Genomic DNA, 24,827 nt, shown 5'->3' on the forward strand with positions numbered 1-24,827 from the left:
TTAAGGATGACAAAATTTATTTGAAAAAATTATTATGTATAGAAAATATACATTAGAATGATCATCTCTCCACCTCTTGGGTCTAGCACTCCCCTCTCCCAACACAAGTAGCTATAATTTGCTGCTATGCTACTGCTGTTTAAAAAATATCTGTCTCCTTTCTCCATACACAAATTCATATTGATACTTCTAACAACTTTACCACCAGGAAAAAAGGGAAATCTTTCTGAATCAATAGGTATTCAACAAGTCCCAATCTTCCATGGTCAGGCACGTGTGTGTCTGCTTTGAAGTTCGTTCTCTCTCTTGTTCAGTTAAACCTTTCTCTTTATTTTTCTTTAATTGGTGGCTAGCTGCAGCCTCCTTTTTCAATAAAGGGAAATGGCAATTTTGTACTTTATCCTTGTAGAACTGCAAGTTTTCAGAAGCTTTTGCTTTAGTCTGCACCAATGTGCTCTTGACTGGTTCTTCTATCCTGCATCTCTTTCCATCTACAAAAAAACCCAAAACACAGAGTTAAGCCTGCTCTCTAATTCAGTATGTGCTTGGCACAAAAGCTAGTCATCATTTGTTAAGCCATGTTTTAATACACCTACAAATCCTTAATATTTAGAAATGAAATCAATTTTTCAATATTTGGTTGTATTTAATCAATACAACACATAAGATTGTTTTATATTACTCATTTTTTGTTGGGAAATGTGCTAATCATATTACAAAGGGAGGATTTTGTGCTTAACTTAATCACTTTGTACAAAGTCAGATGACCAAGCTGAAAATGACCTGAGTCACCAGATTCCAGCTGCCTCAAGAACTAACCCAAAACCCACTGAGGCCAACAGACTCCCATTGGTTTCAACGCACTTGAGCTCAAGCTGTCAGTGAGTTGGATTTACCTAAGTCATATTCCATCACATAAAAAAATATATATTCACTAAAAGCAAGGTCCATCACTTTTTAGATATTTTGTAACTTTAAAGATGTTGTATAAGTGAAAAACGCTCAGTTTCACAAGTGGCTGCAGGTGTACATTCAATATGCCACTATTTGGTTTTGTTTTTTTAAATAAGTTTAGTGTAAAAATAATGTACAAATTTAATGAACAAGTTATTCAGAACCTCACACAGTTACGTACAGAAGTGTTGAGCTGCTGTTCTGGACTTCAAGTTTTCCTTGGGCTTGACGGTTTTCATAGCTAACTGCTCCCACTGCAACACTGTCTGAAACATGATTTAAATTATTTTGAATGATTTTCTTAAAGGAAATCATCATCAGAAACAACTCTACACCTTACTCTTTAGCTTTTTTTATGCCTTATTACTCGTCAGAGATGACTTATACAGCAACACTAGTTTTCAGTAAAAACTTTTAGTATTAGCAACCTAAGTAAAATATTCCTTCCTCTAATTCTTACGAATACTATCTTATCAAACAGGAATTCTGATGTATATACGAAGCAAGATGAAGGACCGTGGAGAAACAGAAAAAACACCCGCAGCTAACATGTCCCCTTACAACACTTCCATTACAGTAGGAGTATCTATGGTTGTGATTCTCCTCTTACATGCTGGAGCTTCTGTATGGGCAGCTTTAAGCTGCATTATAGAACACTGAGCCACGTTTGGATGGTATGGCACGCACACAAGTTGCACCAGTTTAACTAGACTGATTTAAAATCAATTTAATTAAACTAGTGCAACTTTCCTCCCACAGACATGGTATTAGACTCGGTCTACACTTAGAAGTCAGGTCAACATAGCTATCTCAGTCAGGGGTGTGAAAAAACTACACCCCAACAGATGTAGCTATGCCAGCCTAATCCCAGGGTAGACGCAGCTATGTCCATGAATGAATACTTCCATCAACATAGCTACCGTTGTTCAGGGAGGTAATGTTTCTATACCACCGCAAAATCCCTTCAGTTGCTGAAGGCTGTGTCTACGCTGTGCGGTTATGCTGGCATAGTTATCGGGATGTGGCTATGCCAATACAGTCTCTGTAGTATAGATATACCCCAGTCTGTTACAATGAAATCCCTGCAATTGCAATTTCCCTAACAGAAGGGTAAACAAAGTGTGCCATACCATCCAAATGTGGCTCAGAGTTCTATAATGCAGCTGAAAGCTGCCCATACAGAAGCTCCAGCATGCAATGCTTCATTTTGCTTCAAGTGACCTCACTGGGTGCACACAGAGACTTCCCAGTCTGAGCACATTATTTGACAAAGTGAGAATACCTGCACTCTGCTTTATTCTCTGCAAATGTAGGTTTGATCCTGGCTGTCAGCAAACAGTCAATGCAACCTCTGGATACTTCCTCTGGCATGTAAGAATGCAGAACATGTTCATTCTCTAAGCTCTTTAACATCTGTTTTCTCAGAATTAAGTACTAAAAAGATATAGAACCTCACTGGGTGAAATGACTTGTGACTGAAAAGGACAAATACTTCGGTTTTGTAGAAATTAAAACAGCAACAAACAAACAAACAAAAAATGAACATACCTGCTCTGCCCATCCCTCTGTTTTGCAGTTACTATGATCAAATTCTTTCAGAGGCACTTTTGAATGAACTAAGCTTATTTGGGTCTGGAGCCTCTGAATGACTGCCTTAACATCCTAGTGGAAAAAGAATATAAAGCAGATTGTGTAGAAAAGCATTTGATCATGCTATATATATGTAACAGACTTGGGTGGAAACTCTGTTTTACCTTGAGACCGGTTTCAGAAATATCCAAATAATTCAGCTTCTTGAAAGAAAAAAGGTACCCAATTCCCATATCAGTGATTTCAGGGTTACCTATAAAATCAAAAAAGATTAGATTAAGTTGCATGACTATAGAAGTGTGTCCTGCAAAACGGATTTTTTTAAAGTATTAAGATGTAGGCGTGGAAAAAAGACAATATAAATGTTATACTAGCAAGCAAGCAATTATTCCCCTGGTAAATATTTTATAAGCTATTCTGGCACATTTATATTAACATGCTCCATGTTTTGAAAGTTATTTGAAACTGATTTTTTTTTCCTCTTCAGAGCAAAATTAAGCTTTCATAGATCGCTTCAATTAGGTTAAGCATTATAAATGAATAAGCCATACTTGTGCATATGTAAATACACATTTATTGCACATGAAAACTAATGTTCTTTTAATGTAAGGCTTCAAAGTCAAGCACCAAAAGATAGGAAATGCCAGTGTTGAGGCTGCCTGTGCAACCTTAATCCAGTCCCCTGGGGTGTATGCATTATGATCCAGTGTTTAATTACATGGTTGCATATTTTTCATTCAGCGCATGGAATGGAGGCTGCTCACTTAATGAGCAACTATTCCTAATATTTTCTTTTCTCCTTGTTCAATGTGTGGCCCTATACTTTATTTACTGCATAATATTCAAACCTATTCTGAAGACAGAATTATTTTTCTCATGAGCTTTCCTATGGCACTCATCACAATAGTATGAGTGCTTCACACATTTGTTAATGTTCACAACATCCCTGTGAGAAGAGGGGGAATTATTATCCCCATTTTACAAATGAAGTACTGAGGCACAGAAATTAAGGTCAAAAGTATCCATGCCTTTTGAGTGGCTAATTTGAAACAACTAGGACCTGATTTCTGAAACTATTTAGCATTATATAGCATTTACATAGTCAAAGCTCCCAGTGACTTCCGTTGTAGCTGTGAATGCTCAGCACTTGTGTAAGCCAGTCACAAGGGTCTCAGGTCAGGCACCCAGAGAATGAGGAACATGCAAGGAAGTAGTCACCTGTGAAAAGTCTGACTTTTAAATGACTTGCCCATTATCACACAGGGACAGAATCCAGTTCTCCAGCGCAGTATTCAACTACCTTAACTGAGAGACTGTCCCTTTCTCTTTCTGTAGTCTCCTGCCTCATTCACTACACATCTTCCAACTTTTGCAAATGAAGCAGGAATCTGACAGACATCAGTATCTTTCAAAATACAACCCTGACTCATCCCCAGAGTAGGTCCAGACCATGCACTGAATGAGGCAGGGGTGCTGTGAGGAAAAAAAAATAGTAAGTGCTCATGTAACTAAAGACTATCATACTGCATACTCACAAGGGGGCCAAATTAGGGTTACACAGACAGGAAACATCAGAATTAAGGCTAACTTCTGAGTGCTTGACTTTGCAACCTGAAGTGTTTTTTAAAGTAGCATTTTGTGTGCAATTTTTTTAGGTTTCCGAAAAAAGCAAAATGGAAAAAAAATTGAATCAGACAGCATCCTCCTTCATACTGCCTGGTCCAGTGGGGGACAGCATTGAGACCACAGGGAAGACAGGCTCCCTGATCTCACTTCAGGTGCTTAGACCCAGCATGGCACAAAGCTGTAATTGCAGGGAAGGTTCTACTCAGCTCCAGGTTGAAGCATGCTCAGTGCAGAAGCAATTGTAGGGAATTTAACTGCTAAATCTAAAAAAAGTGTTCAGTGAGCATGTGCACACTGTAATTTTTCAAAGGCTTATAACTTGGCCAAATTTGGGCAGATTTTCACATGGTCAGCAAAAGGCCCATCTCTCACCAAAGGCCCCTATCTTCCAAATTTCAGGTCTCTATCCAGAGCATGGAGGTGATAGAGCTTTTCAAAGCAAAGGCAGCCAGAATTTTTTTAACATGGGCAAAACAACATTTTTCCCTAGCCTTGTTCTTGGAAATGGCTGAATGAATCATTGTCCAGAAGAAATCAGCCTAAATCAGACACCGAGCATAGAATATTTCACCCCAAATGGATAAAGTATGGTAAAGTTATGAGCAACTGAGAACACATGATAGGAAGTGACAGGCAACCTTCATAACAGGGTGGTGCTGTGAGCCCCACCTATAATCAGTACCCTTTTTTAATGTCAAGTCCTGAAAATTTTCTTTTGATGTTGTATTTGAGACTAAGACTGTCACCTTAGTGCATGGCTATGCTTGCAGTTGTAGAGCGCTTTGAGTTAAACCAGCCTTCGGAGAGCACAGTAGGAAAAGCGCTGCAGTCTGTCCACACCGACAGCTTCAAGCGCCCTGGCGTGGCCACATTTGCAGCACTTGCAGCATCATTGGGAGCAGTGCATTATGGGCAGCTATCCCAGCATGCAAGTGGCTGCAATGTGCTTTTCAAATGGGGGGGCGGCTGGAGTTAGACAGGGAGTGTGTTGTGTGTATGTGGGGGGAGAGTGGGTTTTTGGGGGTCTGAGAGCATGTCAGCATGCTGTCTTGTAAGTTCAGACAGCAGCAGACCCCCCCTGCCTCTCTCTCTCACACAGCATTCCACACTAATGGCTTGCTTTGTTTCAGAGCAGATAAGCAGCCGGTTGTCAGAAATGGAGCTTTCAAAGCGCATTTCCGCATTTCTACAGCCGATTCCAAACAATGACAAGAGTGGCCACTTGACTTTAGGAGAAGCAAAACCTCATTCACACTGGTGCTGCGGCGCTCCAGCGAGGGCGCAACAAATGTTATTCCACTCGCCGAGGTGGAGTACCAGCAGCGCTGTAGCCGCGGAGTCAAAGTGTTCTACGTGCCTTGCCAGTGTGGACAGGTAGTGAGCTAGTGCGCCCGGGACTCCTTTATTGCGCTGTAACTTGCAAGTGTAGCCAAGCCATTACTCTTGTTCTCCGTGTAAAAAGTTTACCTGTCGAATAGTGACCATCCTAGCAGAAAGACTAGACAAAGGTTAGGTTCATGTCATGTAGTAGTAGTAAAATACAAAACTTAGATTACAAATTTAGTACTGAGTCACTCAGCTTGGATATTGACGAGTTTGAGTTCCATTTTGGAATGCATAAATGTTCATTTAAATGCTGTATTTATGCCAATCAAGGGCCTGATTCTGCTTTCACTGACTTCAGTGCAGCAGGATAAGGCTATCGGTGCAACATGTGGCTTCTGGCAAGTTGTCGATGAAGTCCTTGTTTGGACTCCTGATATAGGGGCTAATTTTGAACAATTGTCTGCTTTCAGTATTCACTAGGAGGAACCCTAGATGAGAAGTAATCATGTTTTTCTAAATTTAAATTATGAGGCACTTTGACACACTTACAAGACAAATCTAATACAGACAGATTTTCAAGTCCCCTTTTCATCACTCGAACTGGCGCTGTCATTTTGCGAAGGCCTGCATCTGACAAACAATTATCCTTCAGGAGGAGCCGAGTTACACTAGGATAAGGAATGTAAAGTTAGTTTGTAAAGGAATAATTTCAAAGTTTTTAGTAAAATTATTAGCATTTCATGTGAAAAGTCTACAATCTTCCCCTAACACCTGCTCAATCTACCACTCGTTTGCTGATATTAAAAGGACCAATAAAACAAGAGGCCTCTTTGGTATTTTCCCTGTTGCCTCTGAAGGCTCTGCTGAAGCAATTACCTAACAAACTATTGCCAAAGTTTCACTGACACAGGAAACACTGGAACACAACAGCTTGCTGACACCAGCAATAAGATTCTTTGTAACTAGAAGTTAAGGACAATTAGGCTTGTCAATTTCAAACCCATTCAAAACTGGAGAAAGAAAATCCTTGCTTGACATATAGGAAAGAACAAAATTGGTAGGAGATACAAGGAAGTATTGCAAACAAGAATAAATGAAATCCCCAAAAATTTATAGATACACTTCCACAGCATCCTTTTAAAAACAACCTTGAATCAAACGCATGGAAGTCTTATGTAGTAACAACAGTTATTAATTCATAAACATAATTAACTTATCTAATAAAGTTCGACAATTTTCTACCTTTTAGATCTCTGGTAGCTTGAAAAGACTGTTATATAAACATTTTAGCAAACACATACTGGACAAAATACGTAAATTAGGAATATCTCATGCTGACATACTGATTCAGTTAAAACGATTATTTTGGTAAATTTTTCTCCCAAAAAATCAATAAGCAAATTTAATAGGGAAAGTCTACAAGAGTTGAAAACTAAGTTTTGCAATATATATGAATATACTATATATTGAGTGTATAATATAAACAGAAAATGAAAAATATGCAAAACAATTGGTCTTTATATTAGATAGTAGAGTACTTTTATTTCAAACTTTCATAATTGTAGATCATGTCTAAAGACTCAATACATGCTTGGTATCATACAATTTGTGTTATTAGTTCTGATGGTTGCTTTTTTCACCTGAAGAAGAGAATTTATAAACAACTAAAAACCCCAATAAAAGTGTCTGTTGCCTGTAAAACTTTCCTTTAAAGAGACAGTGTGATTGTGATTCTGTGAATTTCTTGGTGATGGAAAAGAAAATGCTGGTCAGTTAAACATATAAATAAATTGGTACCTAGACAGAGCTTCTTTGGTGATATGTTCTAGCAATTCATGGTTATCTCCAAGTTTACAACAGGAAAGATCCAAGCAGGTCAGCTCCCTGAAAGACTTAATTTCTTCAAGTTTTTCAGAAATAACCAGATATCTGTAAAGAGCAGAAAGCTATCAACGTTTAGATGCATAAAGGTACAGTCCTAGAAGGTGCCTACTCATATTGGCATAATGCCAGCTGCCATGGGAAAAATGCCCCAAGTGAGCATGCTCTCTTCATTATCTACCCAGGCTGCAGCCCATGTGGAACACATGCTCAAGTACTTACTCAGTGTCTTAGACCAACATTGTGGCTCTGATCTGACTCAAAAAATACTTTGCTCCATAACTAGTGACTTCAAATTGCAAAGACAGCTATTACAACTAGATCTCAAGCTATATCAGTCCAATTCTGGCAGCACTGCTTGCCAAATGGTAAAATTGATGTTTCATGGCCAAAAACAAAAGCCTTGACTAGAGAAATAAAGAAGACACAAAGATCCTTCAACAGAAGTCATCTTTCACTCATGAAAAGGGTAGTTCATGAGTAGACTGGCAAGAAATGTGATCATTCTGAGGATGAAGTGACACCTGGATCACCTGATGTTTTTTATTAAACCTTTCCTATATTGCTCATGCCACCTTTGGCATCCAAGCCTATATGCTTTGATTTATACTGATTCATATTTAAAGGACTGAAAAGACCATAAACTGTGTGAATGTACAAAAAAACCCTCAACAAATTGTTATAACATAGGAAGGTACTTCACCAGGGACAAGGTTTTAGAGGGGTATTATCCTATTTTAAGCCTTGTAGGGAAAAACTTTTCTTGTTGAGTTAGAACTTGTCCAGAGAAGAGTGGAGAGGGAGAACTTTCCTGGTCAAGGTGTATTTAATATGGAGGGCATGCAACACCTCTAGATACAAATAGTAATAAACTGTAATACTAGTCTTCTGACTTCAAAACCTGTGATACAATTACAAGGCTATCCTTTTCTCCCCCGTGCCTTAGGGGGTACTGATACTCTTAAAATGGAATGCAATAGAAGACATGGAATAGCCCCCTGGGACTGCGTGCTGGAAAGTTTTGCTGGCTACACAAGTCCAAATAAATGTTTAAATACTTACAGAGAAGGATTTTTATTAGTTCAGACACAATTTAGTTATTAACATAACACCCCTGTGAGGTACGTTAAGTTAGACAAGCTTGTTTCTCTCACCAGCAGAAGGTCCAATAAAAGATATTACCTCACCTATCTTGTCTCTCTAATACCTTGGGACTGACATGGCTAAAACTATCCTGCACCATACAAATGCCAAACGTTAGCATGTTAAAAATAAAGCTGCAGGTTTTATCCTTCAATTCCGGTTGCCGAATGTGTTCATGTGGATTTGGAGGATTAACTGGCAGTATTATGGGTTCTGCATTACACATAAGAATTAAATCAAGCGCTATTTACCAACAATACTTTATGGAGTGAACAAATATAATTTAATAATCCAAATCAAGAAAATGTTTATATTTAAGTAAAAAAATGAAACACTTAAGCAACAACACTGGTGGAGACTCACATTTACATAACTGAATGCACTTACCTATTCTGTAAACATAATGAACAAAGCACCAGACTTCCATAAGCCTCAGTAAATTTTTGTAGTGCTCTAAGTCCTGTAACTGGTTCTGTAAACTTTTGCCTTGCTTCTGCAGCAGAAAAAAGCTTTTCAGCAATCTGCTCTGGAAAGCCAATCAACGAATCAATATGATCAACATTGTCAGAAATGTAACCCAACACTAGACCGAAGAGAGACTTGGCTGAGTACCGGAGATTGCCCTCCTTAGTATAAGTAAAGATGAAATGATCTGTTCTCTCTCTCCTTGCGCTGTCATCTTCTCTGTTCATACAAAGCTCCACAGAGAATCCTTTGGAAAACAGTCTAAAAGGCCTTGGTTTTGGAGTGGCATTTTTTACAGTTCCAGAACCCTGATTTACCATGTACAGGTGCCCATTTTCACGCACATATATTGGGCCTGTATCCAAAAGGCTTTCTGACTTGAGGCAGTAAGACATTCCCCTTGACAGTTTCTGCAAAAACAAAATGAGAGATGGATAAATAATTGAAACAAATGATACTATTTTGGAAAGATATCAATTCCAAGTTAATTTCCTTTGGTGCCCTAGGCAGCACATTATAGTGTACCCATACCGTACAGTGAAAGCTGCGTATGATACATATACACCTCAGCTGCCAGCAAAACAAATATGGGGACTAGAACTCAGGACTTTTGCTTCAGAATGACAGGTCTTTTCCACACACAAGTACTCCTTGATCAACAGTACTAACATGTTTAAGAGTAGCAGCCGTGTCTGTCTGTATTCACAAAAAGAAAAGGAGTTCTTGTGGCACCTTCGAGACTAACAAATTTATTTGAGCATAAGCTTTTGTGAGCTACAGCTCATTACATTACAACTATTGCACACAAATAGTCCTGTACGTTGCACATGGGGCCTGCTCCTTAAAAGGATGACTGATTAGGACTGAGGCAAAGTGTGAGCGCGCCACAGAAGTTTGCCTCGTGCACCATCTCCTTGCTCAACGCCGCAGGCCGGGCTGCGGGGTTTTCAGCTGCACTGCCATTACACCGGCTGGGCCTGCAAAGGGGGACACTTTGTCTGCAGGCACCATCGCCCGGCAGCGGCATGCCCAGGGGTCGGCGTCTGCCCCCTTCGGCGGCGCGGAGTAGCAGCAGCGCCTGGCTCTGCCTGACGCCGGGATGGGCTCGGCGCAGCCACCTGGCGGCCGCGGGCGGTCGGCGGCTGTTTTCTGGGATGCAACAGGCGCTGCCCGGCCCCAGGGGGGGGCTCCTGCGCGGAACCTTTCCCCAGCCCGGCGTCTGCTGCCCCTCTGCACAGGGCCGTGCCGCAGGGCGCAGAGCCCGGCCCGCGCAGCCCTGGCCGCGCCCGGCTGGGCCCCCTCAGCCGCCCGGTGCCCACATCGGGCGCGGGGGGGCGTTCGGGCCGCTGGCCCCTTCCCCTTGCCGGGGTAGGTTCGTGCCCGCCCGCTCGCTCCTGGCGGGGCAGCGCCCCCTTCCCTGGGCCCGCCCCGCGGGGTCCGTCGCTCCGAGCCCGGGGCTCTCGCGGGCGCTGGGAAAGTTTCCCCGAGCCCCCCAGCCCGAACCCCCGGCCTACCTGCCCCCGCTCGGCGCGGCCGCTCGCAGGGCCGGGGCTCGACACAGGCCAGTCCCGCCCCGGGAGCGCCCCGGGGCCACAAAGGGGAGAGCGGGGACGCGCCGGGGGAGCTGAGCGAGGGGAGCGCGCGCGCGGGCACAGAGAGCCCGCGGGAGCCCCAGGCGGGAGCGCGCGGCGTCTCCGCCCGAGACAAGAGGCGAGTCCCTGGGCCAGGGCGGGGACCCAGGGGAGATAGGGGCTGGGGTGACAGGGTAATGGAGGGGCTGTGGGGAGAGAGCCCGGAGTATGGGGGTGTGGGAGGGGCCCCGGGCATGAAGAGGAGACTCTGGGATTTGGAGGGGATATGGAAAAAAGAAAAGGAGGACTTGTGGCACCTGAGAGACTAACCAATTTATTTGAGCATAAGCTTTTGTGAGCTACAGCTCACTTCATCGGATGCATCGGGGCATTGGGAGGGGGCTTGGATTTGGAGGGGACATGGGGAGGCGCTGAGGGGATGTGGGGCATTGGGAGGGGGCTTGGATTTGGAGGGGACATGGGGAGGCGCTGAGGGGATGTGGGGCATTGGGAGGGGGCTTGGATTTGGAGGGGACATGGGGAGGCGCTGAGGGGATGTGGGGCATTGGGAGGGGGCTTGGATTTGGAGGGGACATGGGGAGGCGCTGAGGGGATGTGGGGCATTGGGAGGGGCTCTGGGATTTGGAGGGGACATGGGGAGGCGCTGAGGGGATGTGGGGCATTGGGAGGGGTTCTGGGATTTGATGGGGACATGGGGAGGCGCTGAGGGGATGTGGGGCATTGGGAGGGGTTCTGGGATTTGGAGGGGACATGGGGAGGCGCTGAGGGGATGTGGGGCATTGGGAGGGGCTCTGGGATTTGATGGGGACATGGGGAGGCGCTGAGGGGATGTGGGGCATTGGGAGGGGCTCTGGGATTTGGAGGGGACATGGGGAGGCGCTGAGGGGATGTGGGGCATTGGGAGGGGCTCTGGGATTTGGAGGGGACATGGGGAGGCGCTGAGGGGATGTGGGGCATTGGGAGGGGTTCTGGGATTTGATGGGGACATGGGAAGGCGCTGAGGGGATGTGGGGCATTGGGAGGGGCTCTGGGATTTGGAGGGGACATGGGGAGGCGCTGAGGGGATGTGGGGCATTGGGAGGGGCTCTGGGATTTGGAGGGGACATGGGGAGGCGCTGAGGGGATGTGGGGCATTGGGAGGGGTTCTGGGATTTGATGGGGACATGGGGAGGCGCTGAGGGGATGTGGGGCATTGGGAGGGGCTCTGGGATTTGATGGGGACATGGGGAGGCGCTGAGGGGATGTGGGGCATTGGGAGGGGCTCTGGGATTTGATGGGGACATGGGGAGGCGCTGAGGGGATGTGGGGTATTGGGAGGGGCTCTGGGATTTGATGGGGACATGGGAAGGCGCTGAGGGGATGTGGGGCATTGGGAGGGGCTCTGGGATTTGATGGGGACATGGGGAGGCACTGAGGGGATGTGGGGCATTGGGAGGGGTTCTGGGATTGGGAGGGGACATGAGGAGGCGCTGAGGGGATATGGGGTATTGGGAGTGGGCTTGGATTTGGAGGGGACATGGGGAGGCGCTGAGGGGATGTGGGGCATTAGGAGGGGGCTTGGATTTGGAGGGGACATGGGGAGGCACTGAGTGGATGTGGGGCATTAGGAGGGGTCTGTCGGATTTGATGGGGACATGGGGAGGCGCTGAGAGGATGTGGGGTATTGGGAGGGGTTCTGGGATTTGGAGGGGACATGAGGAGGTGCTGAGGGGATGTGAGGTATTGGGAGGGGTCTCTCAGATTTGATGGGGACATGGGGAGGCGCTGAGGGGATGTGGGGTATTGGGAGGTGGCTCTGGCATTTGGAGGGGACAGGGGGAGGCGCTGAGGGATGCCAGGAGATGATGGAGGTTAGTATAATTGCCCTGTCCCTCATATTTTCCAAAGCTTGGACTAGTGTAAATTTAAATTAAGTGATGGACATCCCGTCCCATGGGAAATTATTCCAGAGTTGACCTCACCCCTTTAGGAAACCTTTTTTGTGATTCAGCCTAAATTATCATGTGCTCAGTTTCATCCCACTATTCTTAGACTCCTCCATTGACATCCCTAAATGATTCTTCTCCCTCTTTGTTTGTTACCTTTTCCCAACACTTGCAGGCGGTTATCCACCCTAGTCATTGTTCTATTAAATGTTCTTGAATAAGGCCTTCCAGTCTCCTAATTATTGTTGCCATTCCCTGAATTCCTTGCAAACTGTTTATAACTTTTTGGTGTTCAGCTCCCTACAACTGAATCCGTTATTTCTGTTGTCTCAGCAATGCGATATGGAGAAAATCTATCAGTTCTCTGTTCTGTGACATAATGCCTCTGTGTATTCAGCTCAAAATGACATTGACTTTTTTTAGATGTCTTATCACCCTGCCAGCTCACATATAATTCATTGTTCACTCTCATGACAAAGACCCAGGACCTGTACCCACATAGATCTCATTGCAGGATTAGGGTCCAAAATACCTACAATCGGGAAAGAAATAGGAAAACTGAAGAGATACCGAGGAAATAGGGGGAATACCAGAAGGGAAAAGGCATACTTTAACTTATAAAGATATTTATTGCAAGGCTTAACTATTTTTTGTAAAGTTCTCTGGGATTTCTATAGAAAGCACAAAGTACTATAATTATATATTATCATTTATTAGGAGTTTGGTTACTTTGGCAGCACTACAGCAAACACTCATGATTTTAAAAAGTATTTTTACTTAAATCCTTGTCACTATATTTCTTAATTAGAACGTAGGAGTTTTTGACTATGTAAAATGCATTTTCAGTCTTTTAATAAAGAATACAATTAGAAATGCAAGCAGCTACTCTTACTTTAGAACTGGAACTATTTGTGGGCAGCAGTATGGTGTAAGGGGACTGTTTTGACTGTAACTCAAGAAATATCGGTGGTTGAATCATAGAGATCTTAAAAGAGACAGACTAGACTGTTGCTCATAAAGAGTGTAACATGGTTTCTCTGAATTCCTGTTAGGGACTGAATTTGGCTGCTAGGCAACAAGAGGACAGACACTTCCATTCAGTGATATTCTAAGAATGTTCTTTTGTTTTTTTTTTTAATCTCATGCAGGCTAACAAGAAAGGATGAAATCAACAGACCTGTGCCTTAGTTCTGCAGGGGCTGAAGTTGTTCTAGCCACATCAAGTGATGAAAAATACCCCCCTGAAAACATCATTGATGGGTAAGATTTGATTTTTGGTTCTTTATGTAAGTCAAGGTTGTTGGAGAAATAAAGTGCTTTGGTGTCATTAACATTCATTTGTTCTTTCACTGGATTTTATGCTATTATGTTTTTATATTACATTACATTAAAAGAACATTAAGGTGGCAAAGTGAAGCACTCAAAAGTGAGGAATTACCAAATTAAGGTTGCCAGTGCAACTTTACTTTGGTCCCTGTATGTATATGTATTATATGATACCGTATGTAATTACGTGACCACAAACTATTTTTCCACAGGACATGTGCCTTAATCAGTGCACAGGATGGACAGTACTCACTTAATGCACAGCTATTCAATATTTGTTTTTATCCCTGTTGTTCAGTTTGTGGCCCTATGCCTAATTTACTGCACGTTATTCAAAGCCTCCTCTGAAGACGGAATTATTATGCAGCCCCATGCTCTGGGTGACCCTAAGCCTTAGGCTGCCAGATCCTGGGACTGGGCAACAGGGGATAGATCACTTGTTAATTGCCCTGTTCTGTTCATTGGCTACTGTTAGAAGATAGGCTACTGGGCTAGATGGACCATTGGTCTGACCCGTTATGGCCATTCTTATGTTCTTATTAATTTCCTTATGGATTTTTCTGTGGTGTTCACCACTATAGTATCTGAATGCTTCACAAATAGTCCTTAATTTTCACAACATCCCTGTGAGATGAGGGGGCATTATTATCATCCCCATTTTACAGCTAGGGAATTGAGGCACACAGACAGTAAGGTAAAAAATGTCCAATAATTGCGGGTGCCCAATAGGAGACACATGTGGCTTGATTTTTCAAAGTACTTAATATTTTATTGCACTTTATGTGTTCAAAGCACATCTTCCAGTGATTTCAGTTGCAGCTGTGAGTGCTCAGTCCCAGGATCTAAAGTTGGCACCTAGAAAATGAGGAATCACAGTTGCCATCTGTGAAAAGTTTGGTTTAAGTGACTTGACGAGCATCACCTAGGAAATCTATGACAGAGGTAGGGATAGAATCCGTTTCTCCAGGGCAGCATTCATCTGCCTTAAATATAAGACCATCCTTTCTATTCCTACAGTTTTCCACTGCATTCACTAGACACCTTCAACGTCTGCAACAAATGAAGCAGGGATCCTACAGACAACAGCCTCCTTCACTGCACAATCCTGATTCATTCCCAAAGCACCATCCATCTTGTGCACTGAATGAGGCAGGGGTTCTGCAGAAAAATAGTATGTAGTCATGTAATTAAGACTGTATCATAATGGGTGGGTCAGTCGTGGTGTAATGTGCAGGTATGAATTGTCTTTAACTGCCAGAATTTGTTGTTGTTATTGAGGGAATGGGAAATGCAGCAGAAAGGAGAAGGGAGGGAATGACAATGAAGCTAATCTAAATAGGATCTTTCTAGGTGAGAGTCACTCAAACCCAAATTTTAGACAGGCTGTTGAACTGAGTGGCCAATGAGAAGTCAGATTCAAGAATCTGGGAATATTCTGTGATGAACAGACTTGCAAGTAGTAAAGAAAATAGAGGCTGTTTGTAAGAGAAAGAGAAGATATGGTAAACATTGATATTGTAATGAATCTTCAGATGTATATTGTTCCTTTTCAAAGGAGCCTAAATAGAAATTACTTTGCAGATCTCATTCTTTCTTTCACAAATATATCGTACTTAATGTAACAAATAAAAAGTTGTGTTGCTTTTTTTTAACAACAGAAGTTCAGAAACATTTTGGACAACAACAGGAATGTTCCCCCAGGAATTCATTATTAGCTTTCATAAATGTGTAAAAATCAGCAAACTCACAATTCAGTGTTACTTAGGTAAGAACGCAATGTATTTTCATGTTTTAATTTTCATAGTAGTATCACATTCTGCAGCTAATAGTTTAAAAAATAATACACAAGAATGTAGCTAAAACAGCAAACCAGTGATCCTTTGAGTCCAGTATGTTGCATGGCCCAATTGGGGAAGCAGGATATGCTGGAGAAAGATGAACATCTTTCCTAATAGTGCATCATATCATTGATATATTGAGGAAGAGAATTATTTTTCCCGATTTGAGCTAGTGATTTATGCCTTGAAGCATGAGGATAAATTGACCTGATAATTTTAACCTAGCTAATGTAACTTTATTGTACTATTTCTCTTATAAATGATAATTAATAATTTGCTTCAAACACTTCAGTAAATTAATTATGTGTCATCAGAAAGTATATTCTCTTTATCTGTTTTGAATGTGTTGCTTTTTAATTTCATAGTATGAACTTCTATCTCCTTTGTTTACATTTTGTCAAATTTCTGTAATCATGTGAGAAAAGATATTATAAAAAAGAAAAAGAAGTATTGTGAACCCAGGAACTAGGAACTCAAGCTTTAGCTGATTTTGGGCAAATCACTTAAACTTTCTTCTTCAGTTTCCCCACCTGTAAAATGAGGATGATGATAAAATTACCTACATACCCAACAGGATACTGTTAACGAACTAACGTTGGCAAAATTCTTTGAAGATGAAAAGTCATACATGATGTTAAGTACTTTTGTTATTAGTAAAACAGTAATATGAAACTAGGTAGACTTCAGTGCTCAGTCTATGCTGATTTCTTTTTAAATATATTTTAGTGCGGAGTTTGAGGATTGAGAAAAGCTTATCTAAAGATCCAGTAGATTTTGAAGTGTGTACTGAAAAAGGTAAGTAATCAAATGTGGAGCAGCTCTGATTGGGTGGAAATTATGTTGGCCTTTATGTATTTGCTCATTGTCTTAATATTTCTACACCTTTAGAAGAATAAAGTTTATAACATTTGTTTGGTATACTGGAAAGGATTGTGATTGGCTGTTTTTATTACTATGGACATAATCCATAAAAAAATGAATATTCCATTAATGTTACCAGAGTGATATACTGGAAATCCACATTAAAATTATATGTGAAAAAACAGTGTGACTTGAAACAGTATAGCAATAGAACTGCCTTGTTGAGAGAGTTAAAACATTTTCCAGAGCACAACAATCTATATCAGGATAATGTTAAATTGGGTACTGCTGTGTGCTCAGTAGGTATTTGAGGATAGGGGCAGAGGTTAATCTTTGTTTGCGAACTTTCACTCTTCTGTTAGTTTCTCTCAACGCTGAGTTTTGTAAATTTAGGTTTATATTTGAATGTTCATTATTTAAACTATCAGGAAACCCTGTTTTGTTGTTTAAAAAAAAAAAGCATAAACTGTTATGCTATGGGCCTAATCCATACAAGTACTTTCCTTATGTGAGTGGTTCCATTGATTTCAATAGGGCCCTACCAAATTCATGGCCATGAAAAACATGTCACGGACCATGAAATATGGTCTCCCACTGTGAAATATGGTCTTTTGTGTGCTTTTTATCCTATATTATACAGATTTCATAGGGGAGACCAGCATTTCTCAAATTGAGGGTCTTGACCCAAAAGAGAGTTGCAGGGGGGTTGCAAGGTTATTTTAGGCGGGTCACAATATTGCCACCCTTACTTCTGCACTGCCTTTAGAGCTGGGCAGCTGGAGAGCAGCGTCTGTTGGTCAGATGCCCAGCATTGAAGACAGCACCCCGCCAACAGCAGCGCAGAAGTAAGGGTGGCAATACCATACCATGCCACCCTTATCTCTGCCTGCAGAGTGGGGCAGCCAGAGAGTGGTGGCTGTTGACTGAGGGCTCAGATCTGCAAGGAGCAGTGAAGTAAGGGTGGCAATACTATACCTGCCATCCTTACTTCTACGCTGCTGCTGGCGGCAGCTCTGCCTTTGGAGCTGGGCTCCTGGCCAGCAGCTGCCTCTGTCCAGCTGCCTAGCTCTGTAGGCAGCACCACAGCCACCAGCAGTGCAGAAGTTAAGGGTAGCAGTATCGCAACCCCCTTTACAATAACCTTGCAACCCCACCCCCAACAACTCCTTTTTGGGTCAGGACATCTACAATTACAACACCATGAAATTTCAAATTTAAATAGCTGAAATCATGAAATTTATCATTTTTAAAATCCTATGACCATAAAATTGACCAGAATGGACTGAATTTGGTAGGGCCCTATATATAAATGTTTGCAGGATTGGGCTCTGTGTTGGCTCCTTTGACATCAAGTGAGGATGGTGGCATAATGAAAACTAGAATAGCAGAAAGTTTAAAATGTTAGCTATATTTTATATCACAGAAATTGAGTCATATAGTTTTTGACATTTAATGAACCTTTGTCTAGAAAGACAAAGGCTTTGATCCTGCCAATGCTTATGAGCCCTAAAGTTAAGCATGTGCATAAGTGTTTGCTGGATTGAAGCCTTAGCCAGTCCACAAATAATAAAACACTGAAAGTATGATGATGATGAGCTGTTTAAACTGTGTAACCATATGCCACATGTAAGAAAAATGGAAAAAATTAAATCCTGTGATAAGATTAAGTGTTCATTCCTGTGTCTTTGAATTATATTTAGTGTACTGAGGATGTTACGAAGAACTGTGCCTAACAATATGGGGTCTTGATCTCAGTTTGGCCCTTTATATCCTATTCAAACAGGCATAACTTAATTCTAATCTCAGCTATGTAACTGATTCACTCTGTCACCTGAGGTGGGCTATTTAACCTCGCTCTCTGATTGCCCAGCTATAAAATAGGGCTATTTTATTATTTATGTATTTATTATTTGTATTACCTATATTCCGTAAATGACAATTGTGAGGATTGTTTGTACAGTACTTTGAAGATATAAATTACTATATATGTGCTAAAAGTACTACTTGTACATTTTATCTAATACTCAAAAATTAAAAGCATATTTGAGTAGTATAATGCAACACAGTTTTTTGTATCTCATAGGAACATTTAAAAAACCAGTTTAATTGTTTGTATATTTAAATTGGAACATTACTAAAATGGTTTGTATTCTTTAATCAGCTTGTTAATAATTTTTGCATACAATGTAAACTCACAATCCTTAACTTCCAGGAACTTTCAAGTCCAGTAAAAACTTATCACAGCATTGTGTGTATATATATTAACTCATTGTTTGATATAAAATTTATTTTCTAGATTTACAATACACAGAAGGGGCGCTTCAAACGGAAGAATTTTATGTGAGTACATTCAACATACAGCATTAGTGCCACATGTAATTGGGGTGGATAGACTAGTTAAAAATGCATTCAATTCGCGCAACTCAATACATGTTATTTTAGAGGTTTGGATACATCCCTAGGTCTTGGATATGTGCTTCTACATTATGGTATAAAAATCCATATAGCTAGAGCTCCTAACTTTGCTAAATATCTATCTGAAGAAGTGTAATAATCTCTCTTGGTCCAGCTGTTGTCTTCAAAGTTTCATGAGTTCCAGGTATTCAAAGGAAAGAGAAGGGCTATTTTGGATTCCTCTAACCCAAGAAAGCTCTGAAAACTTACATGCAGAAATGTCTTGATCCTTCTGTTATATTTTAAATGTTAAATTTCTTTGCAGAAGCTTGTTGAACATTTATATTATTACAATGAAAATAATAAGCTCCTTTTCTCTTCTACAGCTTCCTGAATTCCAAGCTACCTACTTGCGATTCATCATCAAATCTGCCTTTGATCATTTTGTTTCAGTGCACACAGTGATGGCAGAAGGAGTAGCAGAAAATATTTAATATCAAATTTACACAATTGCCTCAAATATTTTGTAATGATATTTGTAGCATAAAGGATATATTTATTATTCAAACATTATATTAAAATGGATTTTTAAAATATGGCTCCAGTATGTTCCCCTCCCCCAGCAATTTAATGTGTAATGCAGTATAACCATTAACTCTGATAATACATTTGTAGTTTTCCAATGTAGAGTACAAATGAACAATTGCTTTTTGCTTAACCACTAACATACGATTGATTCCACTTCTGAATTGCAATATGTTGATATTAAAAGGCTGTTTAAGATACATTGTTTTAAAATGCCATTGAATATTTGTTTCTCTGTAAAATATTTCCCTCACAGAAAAAATAAAAGTGTGAAATATTCAAACTTGAGGTCATTCCCCCAACCCTAAAAGAAGTCCTTCCAAAATTCATTAACATCAGCTGAGGACCCTAGGTAAGAAAAGAGGATGATTATAACTTCTACTGAAATATTTAAATACCAAGCTGAAGCCACTCGAGATGGTTTAATATATTTTAATTGCTCCTATTTAGCTCATTGCCTCTATAAATATTTTCTCAAATCAGGTCACAGCTGCCTTTGCTTTATGCTATGACTGTCATAAACAAATATTAATAGAACCAATGCTGATGTACATTAATACAAATTGTTTCATTCATAAACCTGCTGGGGTGTGTGCAAGTGAACATTTAGAAAAGCTGCCTGTAAATAGAAAAATTTTTTTTTTAAACAGTGATCAATGTGCAATCATTTGTTTTGTTTGCTAATACACTACTCCAACATTCATCCAAGCCATTTGTATGGCTTTTAATTAGTAATATTTATTTTATAGATTTCAGTTTCAAAAAGTACTTCAGTGACTAGTTATAACACGTTGTACCATTGCTGTCTCAGTGATACTGAACATTATCTGAATCTGTTGACACCAGGATGCATTACTAGTAAAGTTTCACTGATAAGGCCACGTTTCAAAACTCAAAAGGATTAATCTTGCAGTCCTAAAGCAGGCAAAAAACTCCCATTAATCTCAGTGGGAATTTTACCTTCATCAGAGCTGAAGGATTGGGCACTAAATTAGAGGTGCATTCAGTGGAATAAAATATATTTTTTCTTGCCACTCACTATTTCATATTTTAATTACAAGAAATCTTGAGCTAATCAAGGTGTAGAGAATATAGACACAAGTTATTTTCTGTTATTTAATATTAAGTTTTATTATATCAGATGCTACCTAAATTAATTAAGAATGGGTGTATGAAAGCCATTACACATTTGGAGTAACATCAGGGATTTTTTTTAGAGACAAGTAATTTCACTATATGAAAAATTTTGGACCAAGGGTGTATGAACAGGGTAGTGATGAAACCTATAAAAGCACTTTTGATTTCTGTACTCCTGTTATTCTCCCTCTGTTTTGTTTTACTTGTATATCCTGTATGCTGACCTGTAGCTGATGGGTACAGCTATGACTCCATATCTGGGCTAACATTCTTAGAGAGCTTTTCCATTAATTTCAAATGGTGTTGAATCAAGCCATATTGATGTCTGATTCTTGAGTAAGGTGTAACTCATACTATATCCTTGTCTACCCATTTTCTTTTTCTCTTGGGTGAGTATATATTCTTTTTAACCTCTGATTTCTATAATTATTTTAAAATAAACAGCAGTAAAAATATATTTTAAAAAAGGCCAGAGCAAGTTGTTTAGTGACCACGTTTTCCAGATGGACCACTTTATTTTTGGGGCTTCTGATTTGTTCACCTATTTTAGTTTTTCCAAGATTGCACGTATGTCCTGTGGATGGTAATTCCAAGGTCCCACTCCACCCTGTAAAGTAAATAAAATACAGGATTGTTCAGATATACTCTATGGGGGAGTCTCCAGTGGTGCATAGTTGGCACAGCCATCTCCTGCCACACTCACCCAAAAGCCCTGGTGCAGGAGCAGGAGTGACCTGAGCGTGTTGCATTGCAACTGTGTTCAACTGGTAGAAGAACCCTTGAGACCCATTTCCAGCTGTGCATAGGTTAGAGCAGCTTGCAGCAGAGCCAGGTTAGAGCAGCCTGCACCAGAGCCAGCTAGATCATCAGGGAGCCTTAAGTGGCTGCCTAATGGCCACCCTTTCTTCCGCACCAAGCAGAAACAGTACAGTAGAGAGTCTGTCCTAAAGTCTTATGTACAAACTTTTAGATATATATCAGTATAGTAAATTACACAGTAAAATAAGGTTTTAACTAGAAAGTTTAATGCTGAAACTTGAAAATAGAAGTAGATTCTTGTAACAGGCATGGTCTCCAGCTACCAGATAATAATTAGCACTTTATATCTATAAATACTATACAAATATTAACTCAAACTTCAAAACAGTCTTGTGAGCTAGGTAAGTATTATTGTCCTCATTTTATACATGAGTAGACTTTTATGCAGAGGTTAAGGCCAGCCAACAAGTTGGGGAAACAGCTGGAGTTAGAATGTAGGGTTTCTTTGTTTCCAGCCCTATGCTCAGTAGGCTTTCACTTTGTCCCTTTAGGAAGGACAACATAAATACTGAGGCAGAGCCAAGACATACATAAAAAATATACATCAATGCCAAGACTTTTTTGTTGCTAATCATTATTCAATGAACAATGTGCTTAAAGATAACTAACGTTATCAGAAATGGAACACAATGAAAAATGTTAATCATTTGTCCATCAAATATGCTATGGGATATTACAGGGCTATTTTTAAAAGTTAAAACCACACTGTAATGTGTTCAGAGTTCATTACCTTATAGACAACCTTTCCTCCTTGCACCAGATAAAGTCTTTCTGGCAGAGCTGCGTATTTTGAACTGCTCAGGTTTTCCATAGTATCTAAAACCACTGGGCATAAAGGATTCTCTTTCAAAAGAAATTGTGCAGCCTTTTTTCGATCTTGAAGGTTTCGGTGATTTTTAATAACAATGTTGTTTTCAAAAGCCCATCCATCTTCCAAAAAAAAAAAGAGAGGGGAGAGTGATTATATATTGTGTGTGTACATGCCCCAAAAATCAATTTAATAGAACGTTATCAAGGTTGCAAAGTCAAGCACTCAGAAATGAAGAAATGCCAGAATTAGGATTGCCTGTGCAACCTTAATTCAGACCGCTCGAGCATATGTATTATGATACAGTTTTCATTTACATGATCACATACCATTGATAGCACAGGAGACACCATCCCCCTGCTCTGCTTAGGTGCTCAAACCCAGCATGGGTCTCAGCAGCCCGGAGCTGCATTTGCAGGGAAAGTCTTGCTCAGCCCCAAGCTGGAACATGCCCACTTCAGAAAGGATCTTCAGAAATGTAGCTGCTGAAAATCTAAGAAGTCTCTATTGAGCATGTGCAAACTGTGATTTTTTTTTTTTTTTAAGGTTTATAACTTGGCCAAAGTTGGGTGGATTTTCACAGGGATTGCAAAAGGTATATCCCTCACACAAAAGCCACCCTTTGCCAAATTTCAAGTCTCTACTAAATCTGTCTAAAGGAAAGATTGCTGAATTTTTTAATAGGGGCAAAATATATATTTTTTTCCTAGCCTTGTTCTTGGAAACAGCTGAAGCATTTTTCTGAAATTTAAAAAAAACGCCAGCCTGAGAGAAGACACCCAGCATGGAAAATTTCAGCCCAAATAGATAGTTTGGCAAAGTTATGAGCAACTGAAAAATAGTTTATAAGGGGAAGTGTCAGAGAAACTCAACAGGCAGGGCTAGTAGCCCTGCCTGTAATATTATGCACACTAATCTATATATGATATAATTCCAATAGCTAAGTTAATAACATGAGTAACCAAAGAAATTGCAAAACGTTTAAACTTACAGGAAGGCAGTTGTAGCAAAGAGGCGTGGCCTCCCTCAGAGACTGACAGCGAGGGAGGGTTACACATGCCTACTGAATGTATCAAGCCCTTCATAAAGGAGATGGTAAGTGGGAAACTTTGAGTTCTCATACCACTCTGCCATTGACTCTGGAGTAAGTCACTTTACCCTATTTTTCATAACTGTCAGCATAATTTTGGGAGGCTTCAATTTTTTGGAGCCCAGCTTGAGACCTACAGAACCAGATATTGATCAGAGCTTGAGCACTGACAACTCCCACTGAGATAAATGGGATTCTGTGAGTGCTCAGGACTTTTGAAAATGAGAGCATAGGGTTGTCAAGTTGGGTACTCAAGATAAGTGGACCCTTCCAAACATGCAGGCCTTCATTTATCTATGCCTCAGTTTCCCCGTCTATAAAATAGGGATGATAATATGCACCTTATATAGATATAGATATAAAAGTGAAACTCTCTCTGTCTCTCTCTCTGTGTATGTATGGTAGGCTTATAATGAAAGGTGGCGTCTGATTATCTTGAAGTTCTAGCTGTGTGAGTATCCGATATAACCACATAGGGATTTGTTAACCAGTGTAAAGTGTTAAATTATAACACCTGTGACAGAGGGAATTAATTTTTTTTCACATAACTTCTGAGTTAAAATAGATTTCAGAAGATTATTGCCCCCGTGACGCTGTAAGTACAATTTGAAATATGGTGTGTATATACAGGTTTCAGAGTAGCAGCCGTGTTAGTCTGTATCCGCAAAAAGAAAAGGAGTACTTGTGGTACCTTAGAGACTAACAAATTTATTTGAGCATAAGCTTTCATGAGCTACAGCTCACTTCATCAGATGCATGCAGTGGAAAATACAGTGGGGAGATTTTATATACACAGAGAACATGAAACAACGGGTGTTACCATACACACTGTAACAAGAGTGATCAGGTAAGGTGAGCTATTACCAGCTGGAGAGTGGTGGTGGTGGGGGGAACCTTTTGTAGTGATAATCAAGGTGGGCCATTTCCAGCAGTTGACAAGAACGTGCGAGGAACAGTGGGTGGGTGGTGGGGGAAATAGTTTTACTTTGTGTAATGACACATCCACTCCCAGTCTTTATTCAAGCCTAAGTTAATTGTATCCAGTTTGCAAATTAATTCCAATTCAGCAGTCTTCTGTTTCTGAAACTACAATTCATCGGTGATCTTCCTGAAAACACCATCCTAGCCACTATGGATGGCCCACCTTGATTATCATACACATTGTAAAGAGAGGGGTCACTTTGGATGGGCTATTACCAGCGGGAGAGTGAGTTTGTGTGTGTGGGGGGCGGAGGGTGAGAAAACCTGGATTTGTGCTGGAAATGGCCCAACTTGATTATCATACTCATTGTAAGGAGAGTGATCACTTTAGATAAGCTATTACCAGCAGGAGAGTGGGGTGGGAGGAGGTATTGTTTCATGCTCTCTGTGTATATAATGTCTTCTGCAGTTTCCACAGTATGCATCCGATGAAGTGAGCTGTAGCTTACGAAAGCTTATGCTCAAATAAATTGGTTAGTCTCTAAG

At 40.8% G+C, this 24,827-nt stretch overlaps 3 protein-coding genes across 5 annotated transcripts in view; 1 reads left to right on the forward strand and 2 right to left on the reverse strand.

Moving 5' to 3' along the window:
- On the reverse strand, positions 1 to 10,653 carry LRRC42 (leucine rich repeat containing 42). Its single transcript, XM_084637490.1, has 8 exons — positions 10,500 to 10,653; positions 8,908 to 9,395; positions 7,294 to 7,425; positions 6,046 to 6,164; positions 2,709 to 2,797; positions 2,503 to 2,616; positions 1,136 to 1,220; positions 1 to 491 (listed from the first exon to the last, which is right to left on the reverse strand). The coding sequence occupies exons 2-8, from the start codon at positions 9,378 to 9,380 to the stop codon at positions 232 to 234; spliced, it is 1,272 nt and encodes a 423-aa protein (XP_084493616.1). The 5' UTR covers positions 9,381 to 9,395; positions 10,500 to 10,653; the 3' UTR covers positions 1 to 231.
- IFT25 (intraflagellar transport 25) lies at positions 9,473 to 19,437 on the forward strand. 2 transcript variants are annotated; one of them, XM_084637494.1, is made up of 6 exons: positions 9,473 to 10,353; positions 13,651 to 13,762; positions 15,487 to 15,593; positions 16,393 to 16,461; positions 18,824 to 18,867; positions 19,308 to 19,437. In XM_084637494.1, exons 2-6 carry the CDS (start codon positions 13,665 to 13,667, stop codon positions 19,413 to 19,415), a joined length of 426 nt encoding a protein of 141 aa, XP_084493620.1. In that variant the 5' UTR covers positions 9,473 to 10,353; positions 13,651 to 13,664; the 3' UTR covers positions 19,416 to 19,437. The 2 variants fall into 2 exon arrangements, with proteins under 2 accessions (XP_084493620.1, XP_084493619.1); XM_084637493.1 differs by lacking the exon at positions 9,473 to 10,353 and adding an exon at positions 10,558 to 10,695.
- The window catches only part of DIO1 (iodothyronine deiodinase 1), a 14,208-nt gene continuing 8,688 nt past the window's right edge, over positions 19,308 to 24,827 (reverse strand). For both annotated transcript variants that reach the window (XM_084637492.1, XM_084637491.1), the window contains 2 exons: positions 22,193 to 22,392; positions 19,308 to 21,250 (listed from right to left, as the gene is read on the reverse strand). In XM_084637492.1, the coding sequence (XP_084493618.1) occupies positions 21,185 to 21,250; positions 22,193 to 22,392 (266 nt within the window). In that variant the 3' untranslated portion in view covers positions 19,308 to 21,184. The remainder of the gene's footprint in view (positions 21,251 to 22,192; positions 22,393 to 24,827) is intronic.

This window comes from Lepidochelys olivacea, assembly GCF_965140295.1.
Source record: "Lepidochelys olivacea isolate rLepOli2 genome assembly, chromosome: 8".
NCBI lineage: Eukaryota > Metazoa > Chordata > Testudines > Cheloniidae > Lepidochelys > Lepidochelys olivacea.